Source organism: Triturus cristatus, chromosome 5_1 (assembly GCF_964204655.1).
Source record: "Triturus cristatus chromosome 5_1, aTriCri1.1, whole genome shotgun sequence".
NCBI classification, from domain to species: Eukaryota; Metazoa; Chordata; class Amphibia; order Caudata; family Salamandridae; genus Triturus; species Triturus cristatus.
In genome coordinates, this window is record NC_140587.1 from 396990975 (window position 1) to 397005980 (window position 15006).

At 40.8% G+C, this 15006-nt stretch overlaps 1 protein-coding gene across 3 annotated transcripts in view; it reads right to left on the minus strand.

Annotated features, from left to right (window-relative positions):
* RIMS2 (regulating synaptic membrane exocytosis 2) overlaps nucleotides 1-15006 on the minus strand; it is a 1922267-nt gene that overhangs the window by 219784 nt on the left and 1687477 nt on the right. For 2 of the 3 annotated variants that reach the window (XM_085605119.1, XM_085605120.1), the window contains 2 exons: nucleotides 12210-12242; nucleotides 809-915 (listed from right to left, as the gene is read on the minus strand). In XM_085605119.1, the coding sequence (XP_085461245.1) occupies nucleotides 809-915; nucleotides 12210-12242 (140 nt within the window). The remainder of the gene's footprint in view (nucleotides 1-808; nucleotides 916-12209; nucleotides 12243-15006) is intronic. The other variant, XM_085605117.1, reaches the window with a different exon arrangement.

Below are 15006 nucleotides of genomic sequence, written 5' to 3' on the forward strand. Positions count from 1 at the left end.
GGATGTAGCATAGCAACAGTTTTGCATCATGCATTTAAGATTGCTTTCAAGGGACAGCTGGTATAGGCGGGCGAGAAACTGAAAGCAATTGAACCATTCCTGTTCATATCCACTTCCACTCACTGTCTAAGTGGAAATTGTTCTCTAGCCATCTATAATATCATTTGATGAATGTGATCAGTAGTAAATCCATAGCGCTTCCATCCGCGGGCCCTGATAAGGACACCCTTGAATGCTTTTTAAAGCTGATGGTAGTAACATGAATCCTCCACGGGACTCCTAAGTCACCCAAGCCAGGAGGAGGATAAGTGGCCATGAAGAATCCTCAACCTGCGAACCTGCAAGCAGTCAGCGCCCCTGGAGTACAAGAGGTAGAGAATCGAAGCACCTGGAACTCTGAGAAGTGCTTTCTGTGTTTGGCTACTGTGGTGAGATGATTTGGCACATGGCCAATGATGACTACTAGCCCCACAGGGCTAGCCAGTCACTCGAGTAAAGGGGAAGGGGAGTTCGGCCCAAAACTAACTCCATCTAGGGATGGCCCCACTGCGGACCACCTGCCCAAGTGTTTCTGTGTTCAGGTAATCATAACAGGTGACATTGATATTCAATGCTACATTTACAATTGCTACCTCTTCTGTGCATTTTTCACGTGTCACAATTTGCACGGTATTTTCCCATCAAAGTATGAGGAACCACATTTTATTTTAAACATTACGCCTTGTTGGACTCTCTAAATGTGTGCGCTCATAATAAAGGGTCTTGTTTCACTACATACACTTGTTTTGAAGTAAAAAAACAATCTTGCCTTTGGATGATAATCTTGTTCAAGCCTAGAGTCTGATCCTGTTACTGGTTTGTATTTGTTCATCTTCATTTTCATTTGGCGTGATCTTTCATCTGCATCTATAGCACCTGTGGGTTAAACATAAGTTGAGAGCATAATGAAAAGACGTTTCATAATTAGGGTAGCAAAGTCATTTTATGCAAATAATTGCTTACTGTTTAAATGCCAATGACATAATTCGTATCAGGGCATCGTAGAGATTTTTATGAAGTGAGTTTCAATATTATTTAAATCAATGGTTTTGCATAAGCATATTAACAATATCTAAATCTAAACACATTTACATGCAAAAAGCACCTTGATAAAGGTTAGTGCCTTGCCAGAAAAGTGAAAACAGACCTAAGTAAAGGACTGTCTGCAGGAGCAATGTTATATACATTACTACAGAAATAATATCGGTCATGATAAAGAGGGAAGTAGGCTGCACTACAGTCACACTGCCTCTATTTAAAGAAACTACCACAGCAAATACGAGTACTATCAAAAGATAGGACTGTAGGCTGGAAACATAAAGAGAAAATAGCTGAGAGAAAATGGCTGGACAAGTACATGATCACAAGGTCAAAAACACAAACAATAAGAAAATGTGTACTAGGAAAAATACATGAATGCAAACAGCATAAGCCACTAGGAAAGGGTAAAATAGGTATCCACATAAAACAACGACAGGAAACAACCCTTATCTCCCATTTGTTGTGTTGTCTGTAATAAGCTTATCGGTCAAAAGGCAGGGTGATGTCAGCTGCTATATCCCTAGGACAGACATTATGAGACTGAGCCTTCCAGTCAGAGAATTCTAGTTGTGCTGGTCCAAGGAAGAATTCTAAAGTTCATAGCCTGACATACCTGTTACCTGTTTTTGGGCTATTAAAGAAGTAGACTGCCAAGATCACACAGAGCCCTTCTACACAATAACCTAGACCAGACGTGGTGGTCATGAACCATGATGGTTTACACTACCTCGGTACTCCTTAACTGCTTCAATGAAAGGGTCACAACAAACATACCTTTCTCATATCCTCACAAACACTAATGAGAGTTTATAATTCCGACTGGAACTTGGGGTGGATAAAGGAGAAATAATGTCATGGGTAAAGTTTTCCTGCGGAAACGGAATATGGTAAACCAGTAGCATCCTATAGATGAAGATTTTGTCAGTTTATATATACACCAATTATCATATCTGAGTGTTAGGGGCCTTGATTAGAAGCCAAGTAGTTCTGGCATCAATACTTCCTTCACCCAATGAAGACTAGCTTAGTGGGGTGCTAAAGTAGATAGTGACCAGGTAATACACTACTAAAGACTTACCTAGAGGATTGCAATAACTTCTATGGATACAACTGATGCTCCATTTGAACACGGCAACCGACGGGTAAAGACAATCCTAGAATAGTGCTAGACCAGACATGGATACGAGTGGTACTTTACATGAACAACCTAACCTTTTCAAGTAATGCATTACTGAGTTGGCACATGCTTCAAGAGAAGAAACATAGCAGTTATTCATGATAGGGTAAAGAACACGTTCCGCTTAATCACATGCAGATTATAGTTTACCCTATTGGAGGGTTTTGTAGTAATGAAATATTGGCATACTGAGGATATTTGTCAATTGTGAGCTACAGAATCCATACTTTTCATTTCTAGGCTCACAATTATCTAGATTTACATATACTTTGTAAAAATCAGCAACTATTTACTTATCTGCAAAATATATTTGCTTCTCAACATCAATTTATTTATATAAAACAGACTGTCCCTGACCACGCTCTCATTCCTGGTGACAACTCTCTCTCACTGTCCTCTTGTCTACCCTTCTCTCTCTCTGCTCTCCTGCCTGTCAATCACCACCTCATCTACCATTATGTCCTAGAAGCTAAATTAGTTTTCTTTACTATCGTTACTAGATTAGTCTCCCCTGTACTCACACTAGAACACTGGGATGAACATAGAAGAGGATCATCTAAAACGCCTATTTGGTCCCTTTCTGCTCTCATTGAAGATTTCCTTTCAGAAAATGATCCATCTGGTGATATACTGGCAATTTCTATTTCACTGTCCTGTCTCTGAGTGCACTTACTAACACTGGTGAGACCCACCCAATAGACTGGATGCTCTGTAACATCAGCACTCTATAACTTATGCCTGAATACAACTCTTTTTAGCACCAAACTTTGCTACTTACTTCATGCTGAAGATATATCTATTTACAGTGCAGATCAATCAATACAGAAACTAAAAAAAATCACTGGAAGCTGGAGGGTTGTAGAGTTGGTGTTGCAGTGGTGACGTAGCTAGATCTATTGACACCCAGGACGACCCTTAAGTTTGCGCCTGAAGCAGGTTAGAGCATGGGCATGGGGGTGACCTTCAGACGACATGTTCCAGGAGGAGGGGGTGGTGGCAGCCCCCAAAAAGAGTGCCACCTGGGCTGGGGCGGACCAACTCCCACCCCCACTACACCACTGTGGTGTTGACTGCTGACACATATTCCTGCTCTCCCTCAGCAACCTCACCCGCTGAGCCAGTGTTTGAAAACGTCTACTGTGCATTCTCCCATAGACAACATTTCTTCTTTATGTTACCATTCATTTTTACAGGAAGCTTGTGGGCTACAAGCTGCTATGAACTGAGGAAACAGCCCACAATGAGCTGGTGGTAATGGGGACAATTTCAGCCTCATTGGGTGGGGCACAAGTTATAGTTAGCTCACTGAAATATAACTGGCCAACTTCAGTATTTTATGTCCAAACATAAGTGTCTAACTCATTTCAACACCAAATATAATAACATTTAAACTTTAGCGTTTTCAGGGAATTTTTAGAGTTTTATTTTTAATGTAAGCTAAGATCTTATTACCATACCTACCTATAATGACACTTTAACCTTTGGTTTTTTTCAGTGAATTTCTAGGATTTGTTTATGTAAGGGAAGATCATTTTCCTATACCGAAGTGTAAAATCTTTTAAGCCTTTTGTGTTTTTTCAGGGAATATCTTGAATTTTAAAATTATTTTCTGCTCTCTTTACCCCAGCACACAGTCTTAGGCCATGCGCATCAAGGCTTTGGCCCAGGCCCACCACCACATAGGTGGTCATTGCGCTGCAGCCTGCTCTCCATTGTCAGTTTGCTGCTCCTGCATTGGCCCCAACCCGTCTGCTCTCTGTTCTCAGTCCGTAAGCCAGTACCCCCTCACACCTACCCTTTGTGGTCTGTTGCGCCGCCATTGCCTCTTCCTCCTGTCCTCCCCAGTCAGTTTGCCTCCCTCTCCATGTCGCCCTCCGTTCTCAGTGTGGATGTGCCTGCCCCTCCCTTCCTGGTTCATTATGCTGCCACTGCTCTCTGGGTCTGCTCCTGCCCCTTCCCTTCCCCCTATTCTCCATGTATGTGCCTCTGCCTCCTCCCTCCCTGGACTGTTTTGCTGCTACTGCCCACTGTTGATGTCCCTGCCCCTGTGATATGAGTGGGTGCCCTGGTACCATCCCTTCCTGGTCCATTGTGATGCTATTACCCTCTGTTGCCGCCTCTGACCCCCTCCCCCTCATTCTCCATGTGGGTGGCTCTGCCCCATCCCACCCGAAATCATTGTGCTGCCAGTACTCTAAGTTGCTGTCCCTGCTCCGCCTCCCCATTCAAATAATTTTTTCAACGTTGAAATGTAGCAAGAACACACTTAGCTTTGCCTTGGTCAAGAATAAGGATTGAGGATACGTTCATATTTGTAGGTGATTCCCATTGAGGTTTCATTTCTGTGAATTGAGCATCTGTGCCAACATCAAAACTTGTCTGTATATTTATACAAGAACAGGCCACAGTTTTCAACCAAATGTCCACCCAGCAGGAGTTCTTTCTATTTGTTGATAAGTAAGTACTACCTCATTAGAAGAATAAAGCTTTTTCTTAAGGTATATGCGATACCAGCACTGGCTCCGCTGTACCACATGGTCTGGGCAGGGTACAACAGTACCAGCTGTTTGCTACAGCGGTATTCGCTACCGGAATATTTTTTTAGCAATATTTTAATGTAATGGGAGGCCTCTTTAGGCCCCTCCCCCCCTCATGGCCCTGGGATCAGGGTCATCTTCCCGCCTTTTCATAAAAGATTTTCAATACTTGGAGAGCAAATCCTGAGTCCTGTAATGGCAACCAGAGCATTTAGTTTCTAGCTGTGGCCAGATAATCCATTTTGGTACCATTTTACCTGCCTAGGATCTGCAGTACTGAAATGACCCAAGCCAGACAATGCTTCCAGGGCCAATCAGGGTCACATTGTTTTTAAAAGATGGTTTCACAGGACTCCTACATGAACAGTCCAGATATCTCTACATTTTTAACCCCTTCATGATCACCTCAAGCACTTCTTTAAACGTGAATGTCTCAAAAATGGCTGAACAGATTGGCACCAAATAACAAACAGTTTGCTTTCTGTGTAAAGGTTTTACTCTGACAAATTTGGTGTTGTTCCATTCTCCGTTTTTTTCTGTATGGTTCCTGATAATTTCCTATTGGAAATAACAGGGAAAACCAGCATTTTGGGATCCTCTATTTCTTTCTCCCTGCTTGATAGATCGCCCCGTCACTTTCCAGGAAGGGACTGAGGTGGATGAACTTTTGTTTTGGAAAGTTTTGTGAAGATTTGTCAAATGGTAGCAGAGTTATTAGAGAAACAAAGACTGCTCTTCCTATGGGAACTCTAAAAACAACAACTATACAATGGCGCCCACAACTGTATACACCATTAATATGTTTTTTGTTTGGGGTCTGTTGTTGGGTTACCCATGTCCCCGCAGGATTCTCAAACATGAACCTGGGTCCGCAAACCTAAGAGGGAGGACTAAAAAATGCCCTACAGCCCTTGCATGTGGTCCATGGACACAGGAGAAGGGTTGATGACACTCAGGGGCCGATTATGATGTCAGTAAGGAGTTGCCTCCAACAGACACCATCACAGAATCGGGACCGACCGCATGATTATGATGCGACTGCACCCTGTGGGGTCGCTTACTCCCATTTCTCTATGGGAGCTTGTAATGTGGCTGTAAACCGGCCATAGCACAAGCTCCCATAGTGAAATGGGAGTTTGTGTAAATCCTTGCAACCTCTAGGAGCCTGCCACAGGGTGCAGGGATTTTTAGGGGGGCACCATAGGTGCCCCACATGGCCCACGACCGTAGGCAAGGGGGCCCCAAAGTCACTTTCCGACAGCCTTTCCGCGTCAGAAAGGGTGGCATGGAAAGGCTGTCAGAAACCGACATCGTAATCTCGACGGTGGAAACGCCATCCTATTGGGATGACGGGCGGGTCTCTGACTGGCCGAAGTGCTCCTTGAGCCCATCAGAAGCCAGCCGGAGTTACCAGCCGGTTTAAATTCTGACCACCTAGATTGTAATTAAGCAGTCGGAATTGAAACCGCCGATGTTGGTTGGAAAGCCTCCAAGAGGTCGGAGGCTTTCCGACCGACATCGTAATCGGCCCCTTGAAGTCTCACTCTGAGGTTCACAAACCCTGGCCCAGGGTGTGTAAACCATGTGACAAAATTAACTTTTTACTTTTTTTCCCCATAATGGAAAAAAGGAGGAAACAGCTTCTTCGTCCAATGGGGACTTTTCATTTTTAAATTTCGGACAGGTGGCAGTCTACGATCCCGGATTCGAGGACTGGCACAAGGAATAGTGGTCCAGATATCTCTAACTTTTAACTCTTTCAAGCATACCCAATACATTTTTGTCTCGCTAATTGATTGAATAGTACTGAATGGATTAACAATGAACCAAGAAAAAGCTCTCCTCTGGAAAAAAGAATCCAGGTTTTTTATTTACCACCTTTTTAACTAGGCCACAATTTAGCATCAATTTAAAAATACAAACAGTAAGCTAAACATGGTTAGCATCTGCATAATTTTGTGTACTTTTCTCAAACAGAGCAAAATCAATATAAATACCTTTTTTCAATTACCAAGATATTTCTAACTATTTAACCCTTTCAAGCCCACCTGACACATGTTGGTAGTGCTAAGTAACTACTTAACTGATTTACATAACACCAACCAAAGGAACTTTCCTGAGTAAAGGTCTAGTCTAATATCAAGTTTTGTGTGTTTCAGTTCAGCTTGTTTTTCTGTATTGGAGACAAAAGATTCCAATGAGAGCTATGATCATAGCCTCTGTTTTTTATCAGTTTTCATTTTCAATCTGCCTTGACAAATCTACCCAAAACTTTGCATGCCAAACTCAAATTGGATAGCTTGTTTTTGGACAGTTTCGTGCTGATTTGTGAAATAGCACCAATATAATTAGTTAATCAAAATATGGCTTTTCAAAGGAAGCTCTGACCTAACCATAGCTACAAATTGGCTATTTTATCACTATTATCATTTTAGGATATTTATGATTTTCAAAATCAAAATGTTTACCAGTTGGACAATGATGGCACTGGTAGCACATAAGTCTGCTTATGTCCAATCAGACACGGTGAGAGCAAAGTAAACCCCAAACAACCTATTAGAACCCCTTAAACAACCTGTAGAAGTTGTTGCGTTCAGCACACAAGCAACGTTTCACCAAGTCCCATAGTTTTGCTCAAGAAAATGTCAAAAGGAAAAAAAACATGAATCAAACTAATGGAAGTTTTTTTTAAAATGTTTCCTCAACTCATCTTTTATGATTACAGCGAGACTTTTCACCTTGGCTGTCATACTAATACTGCTATTTTACCAAATCGCCAATACTTAGACTTATTATATTTGTGCTAATAATCAGGGCATCAATGGTTGCAATGAAATAATACATTTTAACCTGAGCTGATGTAACTCTAAAGGGCCGCTACAGGTCTAGTACAACAATCCAATATATATATATACAAATATATATATACACCAAAAAAGAGTTGCCTCCAAATGAGAAAGCCACCCACGGCAGGATCAATCCATTTACTCTGGGGATGACAAAAGCACACAGCCTGGTGCTCCTCGCACATATAACACAGCCAGACGCGTATCAGGCGTACTCCCGCCCTTGTTCACGGGCCAGAAGGAAAAACAACAGCTGAGGTGAACTATGCGCAGTGGAACTGTTCCACATTGAAGGCACGGCGCTCTCATGCGAAAAAAGGAAGCCCGTTTTTCTGCAATCCATCCTACTACGGAAATAAGAGTTTAGAGACTTTGATACACCGTACCTACTACAGGAAAATAATGTTATTCACCATTCTGAACCACAAGTTCCAGCATGCCATTAGACTAATGTTGTCACGCCTACAAATTGCGATGAGGTCAATATGCAAATAAAAGAATGCTAATGGTGAACCCACGGTGTTTTTCTTTCAGCCTAAGAAGAAAAGGCGTAATGCCTCAAAACGCGTCGGCTTCAAATGAATTATTGCAGGAAGCAGAGAGGCGGGCTGTAGCGAGGCTTTAAATGAGAAGAGCGCCGTTGAGTGACCTCCCGCTGCTCAAGGGCATTTTGATGTTCACATATCTACATGGCGGCCCCTGCCGTGGGGAGGAGCACCATTTTCTGCAAACGAATGAAAAGGCTGTGAAGTGGAACTGCTCCACATTGAAGGCACGGCGCTCTCATGCGAAAAAAGGAAGCCCGTTTTTCTGTAATCCATCCTACTAAGTAAATAATAAAGAGTTTAGAGACTTTGATACACCGTACCTACTACAGGAAAATAATGTTATTCACCATTCGGAACCACAAGTTCCAGCATGCCATTAGACTAATATTGTCATGCCTACAAAGTGCGATGAGGTCAATGTGCAAATAAAAGAATGCTAATGGTGAACCCACGGTGTTTTTCTTTCAGCCCAATAAGAAGAGGCGTAATGCCTCGAAACGCGTCGGCTTCAAATGAATCATTGCAGGAAGCAGAGAGGCGAGCTGCAGCGAGGCTTTTAATGAGAAGAGCGCCGTCGAGTGACCTCCCGCTGCTCAAGGGCATTTTGATGTTCATGTATACACACACACATATATATATATATATACACATATATATATATATATATATATATATATATATATATATATATTATCTACTGGCGGTCGCCAGTAGATAGTTATAGTTAGGACCGTGTTTCCATAGGAAATCTGAAAATTCTATTTTGAATAACTTTGGCGCCGGTTGACGAATCCTTGCGAATTTTTCAAAATAGGTGGGGCGCTCCGCTCCGCTCCTACCCTGAAAGTCTCGGGGTGATTAGTCAAGCGGGGGCCGAGAAAAAAGGGGGGTCCCAAAACGCGTTTTCCCCATGCATTTTTCCATAGGACCTTTAGTCGAAGGTACAGCCCGAACGGCTGAACAGAATTACCTGAAATTTGCCATAAGGTCAAGGAAGTGCCTTTTGAAGGTCTCGTGTAAATCTGTTCAGTATTTCCTGAGAAAATAGCATTTAAAACCATATCAATATCTAGACGCGCGCACTGTGCGCGCACCCTGCCGTGCGCGAGCGCAATTCTGATTGGTTGTTAGATGTCAGTAAACATTCGAATCGGTCGAAATCAGGAAGTGGTGGCCGCCATTTTGTCTCTCGCAGTCTGAGGCAGTGAAAAACAAAGGTGGAGAACGTGAAAAGGGGGCAGGGTGGACAGTTCCTGACCCCCTAGCCTTTGTCAGGGGGTCACTGAAGGACCCCCAAGGGTGAAAAAAACATTTATTTTTTTGTCAAAAATGCGCGGAGTGCGCGCTCGGCACGGCGCGGCACGAAGCACGGCGCGAAGCACGGTGCGCATGGTGAAAAACCTGAAAAAAAAAATATTAATAAATACATAACTTAGCATTTAAAAAAACGTACAAATTCACTTAAAAAACCATAGGTTTCACACACGTTATAGTTAGGAATTAGCATTTAAAAAACCTTGCAAATTCACTTAAAAAACCATAGGTTTCACACATGTTATAGTTAGCTGGACATTTCCCTCGTAAAAAACCAATGAAATTCCCCCGTTATAGTTAGTGCAGGCAACTATAACTCACGCGACCGCAATCCTCTGCTGATGACGTCAGATATTACATCACTGATTACATATGTGTCTTTCTGAAAAATAAATATTTGTAATATATGTATAGCTAAAGATTAATGGAAGAAGACATGGGTAAATAGGTGTCTAAATACAGTGATGTAATATCTGACGTCATCAGCAGAGGATTGCGGTCGCGTGAGTTATAGTTGCCTGCACTAACTATTACGGGGGAATTTCATTGGTTTTTTACGAGGGAAATGTCCAGCTAACTATAACATGTGTGAAACCTATGGTTTTTTTAAGTGAATTTGCAAGGTTTTTTAAATGCTAATTCCTAACTATAACGTGTGTGAAACCTATGGTTTTTTAAGTGAATATATATATATATTTTTTTTTATATATATATATAAAACGCCTTGGCATGGCTCTCTCTACCCCTATACCTACTCTACCACTGATTACAAATCAACCCGCTTTAAACCACACATGCTGTTATTATGCTGCATATGATTAGGCTCAAAGGCTGCACTCCTTACCTTTGTCTCGCCTATCTTATTATGTTGAAGAAAGTCATTTATTTTAGAGACTATTACATTTAAGTCAGCTTCCACGTTTAACCCAGTAGTGATGTCAGCAACACCTTGTATATAATATAGCTAAACAACTCACACTTTAATCCACATCCTAGACCTAGACCTTTACACAATATATTACATCACATCAGGCCAACCACAAAAGAATTCCAATAAAACTTTCATTAGAGTAAAATCATAACATCCAACATCCATACTCCCTTGTAAAAATATGATAGTTAAATACAGGTGAAAAAAGTGCAAGTCTTGTGAATGTCAATTTGTTTTGTTGATATTTCAGCTTTGCCATTACTATTTAATACATCTAATCTGTAAGCCTGCGAAGCTTCTCAACATACATAAATCACTTAAGATCACTTTTGAAGTTAAATTCACTACAATTGCTAACATTACTCCACTCAGGCACAAGGAAGAGAAGGAGAATTAAATGTATACCCCTAGTAACAAATCATAAGGACTGCTTATCCCCCTTGAGGATCTCTAATGCTACCATAAATGCCGACTCCTTATTACCAGACCCCTGCATTACTTGTGGACAATCTATCCACCTGGAGTTGGACTGGACTGCATTTGAACTACTGGTCTCCATGTAACTTAGTGGCGTCTGGAGCAGCCACTTACCTAAATGAAACATCTAACCCACTTGAACCCAGGAAAAGACTCCAGACTTAAATAAATGCCCCTGCTCAAGATCCGGTAGGGATCATTGGAGATACTCTATGAAGCCATCTCTTGTTAGTGGTATGTGCTTCCAGTATACCTTGAATTTGTTTTCTTTTTTCTTGGTGCACCCGGAAACCAAGTTTGACTGCTTGCTCATTGATCCTCTTTTTGCTCTTTCCCAACAACATGCTCCATCTCTCCTCACAGATCACGTGCTGTTACCAGCAAGAACACCCAACAATTTATAGTAAACCACCATGTCTGTCCAGTTGATGCCTTAATAAAACTGAAAGGATCAAAGACTAATGTTATAGTGTTAGGACCAAAAACCTCTAACAGGTGTGTTCCAGTCCTCATTCTTTTCAGTCAATCAGCAATTACTGCAGGGCGAAGAGCCTAAATGTTATCCTGGATTCTGGGAATTAAAGTAGATGACCTGATAGATGTCGCAATCAGTTTCCCAGACAATCATTTCTAACTCCTCCTAAAACTAATGCCATTCATCCCTTTAGGCAGTCACCCTGCTGTTAACAGTAACCATTAGAACATGCTAATTCTAAACATAGGTCCCATTATATACAGGTTCTCCTGATAACAGGTAGTTCTAACTGCAGAAACTGGGATAAGCACTGCTAGAAAGAAGTCTATATCCATCACTCACCTATCAAAAATCATTGCTGGCTCCTGGTCATCAGATATGTAATCTTGTGCAAACTCCCTAATTACATCCATAACATAGCAAAGGCAGTGTAATTAGAGGATAGTCCCTAAAATGCAATTTCTGCTCCTCCAATCCCAATCACCCTTTTATCCAAACACTATGATGAGCAATCAGAGACAGATAATGCTTAATTATCCTAGGATCTTCACCAATCTAGCTCTGTATGCAGAACCCATGCTGCTTCCCCTTAAAAATAAAATCATTGAGACTGAAGTCACAGCCCTGATCTTCAGGAAATGCATAAGTCGGGTTCAGTAATAGAAGTCCGTTTGTACTCATTTTGCTTTCCAGGCCAAATGATCCTCAAAATGAAGAATCTACTAGCATGCTTTATTCAATGAAAGAGTAGACAATATGACATATGCAAGACACACATATATGCACTGGTCTAGTATAACTAGTTTTCTAATCATCTGCCCTACCTGAATCCTCATTCTCTGGTTCTGAATTCTTGTCTTCAATAGGTAAATAAATGGAATGCACAAAACAAAAGAAAATATACAAAATGATCACAAAAGAAATAAAAACAGTGATGGTGGTACAGTGAATGAAACAATAACAATACATACAAGTAGCATACCATATATGGAGGTAGAAATGCATGTAGGGCATGATAAACAGAATACATAGAAAATAAAATATGGTTATGTTTTATACGTAGATAATATAGGAAATTGTGAAGAATGAAAAATTCATAGATCACAGTAACACCAAAAGGAACTAGGAAAGGTGACAAACAAAAAAGAGGTTATGGTCAGACAAAAAAGATAAATCTGGTTCTATGCTCCGCAAGGCTTTTGGATGCGAAATCATAATATGATGTATGTTGGTTTTAATAGGTTTGGATCAGGATAGTTGAGAATCTCAAAATGGCACACCTCATCATCTAACTGAGAAGAATTAGATTCAATCTCATAAGTACTGTTTTAAACAGCAAGAGATATCACATAATTTAGTACGATAGGAAGTTCAACATGACCAAAAAGCCAACCACAACAGGCAAAAGAAACTGTCCACTACTTTCCAATTGTGCAATCACTCATGAAGCATAATGCTCTGGCTACTGAGGACATCTGCTTTGACATTCTTAGAATCCTCCTGCTATATAACTTATCTCAAAAAACTGTTGGGATAGCTCTTAACTCTGTATTTAACGTTGTCAGTGAAAACAAACTGATGCCCGAGTCAGAAGAAAAGCTATTACCTTCACGACATTGATGTGACCCGTTAGGGGATCAATATGTGACCACTAGCTGGTTATCTATGTGTTCATTCTAGCCTATCTCTACTATATCAGCTTTAGCTATGATTTGGAGAAAGCCTTGGCACGACACAATGTGAAGTGCAGAACCTTTCTGACCCTCACCTTTCAACTCTGCCTCTTGGGCTTTGACTCAAGACATGCATAATGTGATTGCATTTTGAATAAACTGACATCAGCACAGGACCATGCAAAATAGTTTACTAAATGTGTCTTTTACATAAAGGAATTAGCCTTTCTTGCCTATTTGGTATTTGGGGGGCTGATGCCTCTCTCAGTTACTAATGTTGGTGTTATTGTCTCGTTTTAATCTGCTTCTTCCAGTTGCCATTTCTTTCTTTATTTCTATATATCTTTCCATGACATTTGTCCTCTAAAGTGCTAGCATCAATGTCATGCAATTTACATCCTACATCAATGACATTAATTTGTATCTATGGATGGGGAAGCATAAGAAATGACAGGACCAATGTGGCTATTTACATTTGAAGCTTCATAAAGCTGATGGTTACCATCTCAAGTTATCGTGAACTCGATTGGTGTGAGGTTGCATGTCCCCTCATATGCCCTAATATAACTTCTGCTTAGCATGACATTTTTTCCTCAATGTATCCGGGTCAGGGATAACCCTCTTGTGCTTCTTCCATATTTTGTTGTCTTTAGTATGTTTATTGCCATCTTTTACACTGCATATCAGAACTGGAGTCAACTAAGGCAGCAATCCGCTTTGCCTTGTTATGTTGAGGTTTCCGTAGACGTAACTGCAAAAACATTTAAGGGCACCATCTATTTAGGTATACACACTAGGGCATGGTCTAATCAGTGATACACAGTAGGGAAAATGCTGAGTTCTAAAACAGTTAAATATGTATATTGTTTTCATATAACAATTGTGTGCAAAGATCAAAACAGGAACTTATTCAATGAGAATCATTATATTTTCTTACGCTCTTGTTCGTATCCAAATTAAAGTATTTCTGGTTTCTAAGAATTAAAGATGTACATTAACACTATGGATAAATAGTATATTATGTGGAGCCTTATCAAATTCTGATATTTGAAATAGAAGACCATTGTTTGAAGAACAATGAAAGCATGTGGATGGAACACAATATGTCTATAAGAGCCACTGAGGTCTTAGAAAGTGGGCGGTATCCACATTTCTTACTGCAAAGGGTTGTGAGAGAAGACATTTTCTGTGAGCCCTGCAAGTGTAGACATGGTTTTCAAATACCTCTACAAATGCTTTCCCATCACCAAGTCATGAAACGTAAAGTCCTTAATCATTTGAACAGCGTGGTTATAGGAAGATATGTATGAAAAAGAACAGAAAGAAATTGGAAACATCATTCACCTGCTTGCCAAGGGGGCACGGCTAGCAGGAACATAACAAACCAAAGGCCATCTAGAGTCTTTTCCATGATGAGATGTCTGCCTCCAGAACGTCACAAAAAAGGGAGAAATGAAACAACCAAGCTTCACAAACAAGCATATTTTAAGTGTTGTCTACTCCAGCTGGTCATTCTCTCTCATGTGAGCATCATGTATGTAATGTGAATTATTCTAACAGGTAACTGGAAGCTTGAGAAGCTGCTCTCATTATCTTTCCTGCCACAAACATAATTAATGACTGAGACCGACAAATTCTGTTTCCATCTTCTCGTCCTCTAAAAAAAAGAATTCTGAGTTATTTGTCCCACAATTCACGATGGCTGAGCTCCATGCCCCCTTTTCCCTTACCCTACAGATACTGTGGAAGATGTGCCTTCCTGCCACTTCGATCTTCTTCCTTAATTAAAACCATGGGGATTTATTTTCTAGTTTTTTATGTACACAAAGCACAGTCACCAATGACAATAGAAAACTAATTCTACATATTGAATAAAGGCCTCAACATTAGCATGTGCCACCTGCTTAAATTAAAAAGAATACTAAGGGGGTGGTGGCTGCTGCATGTG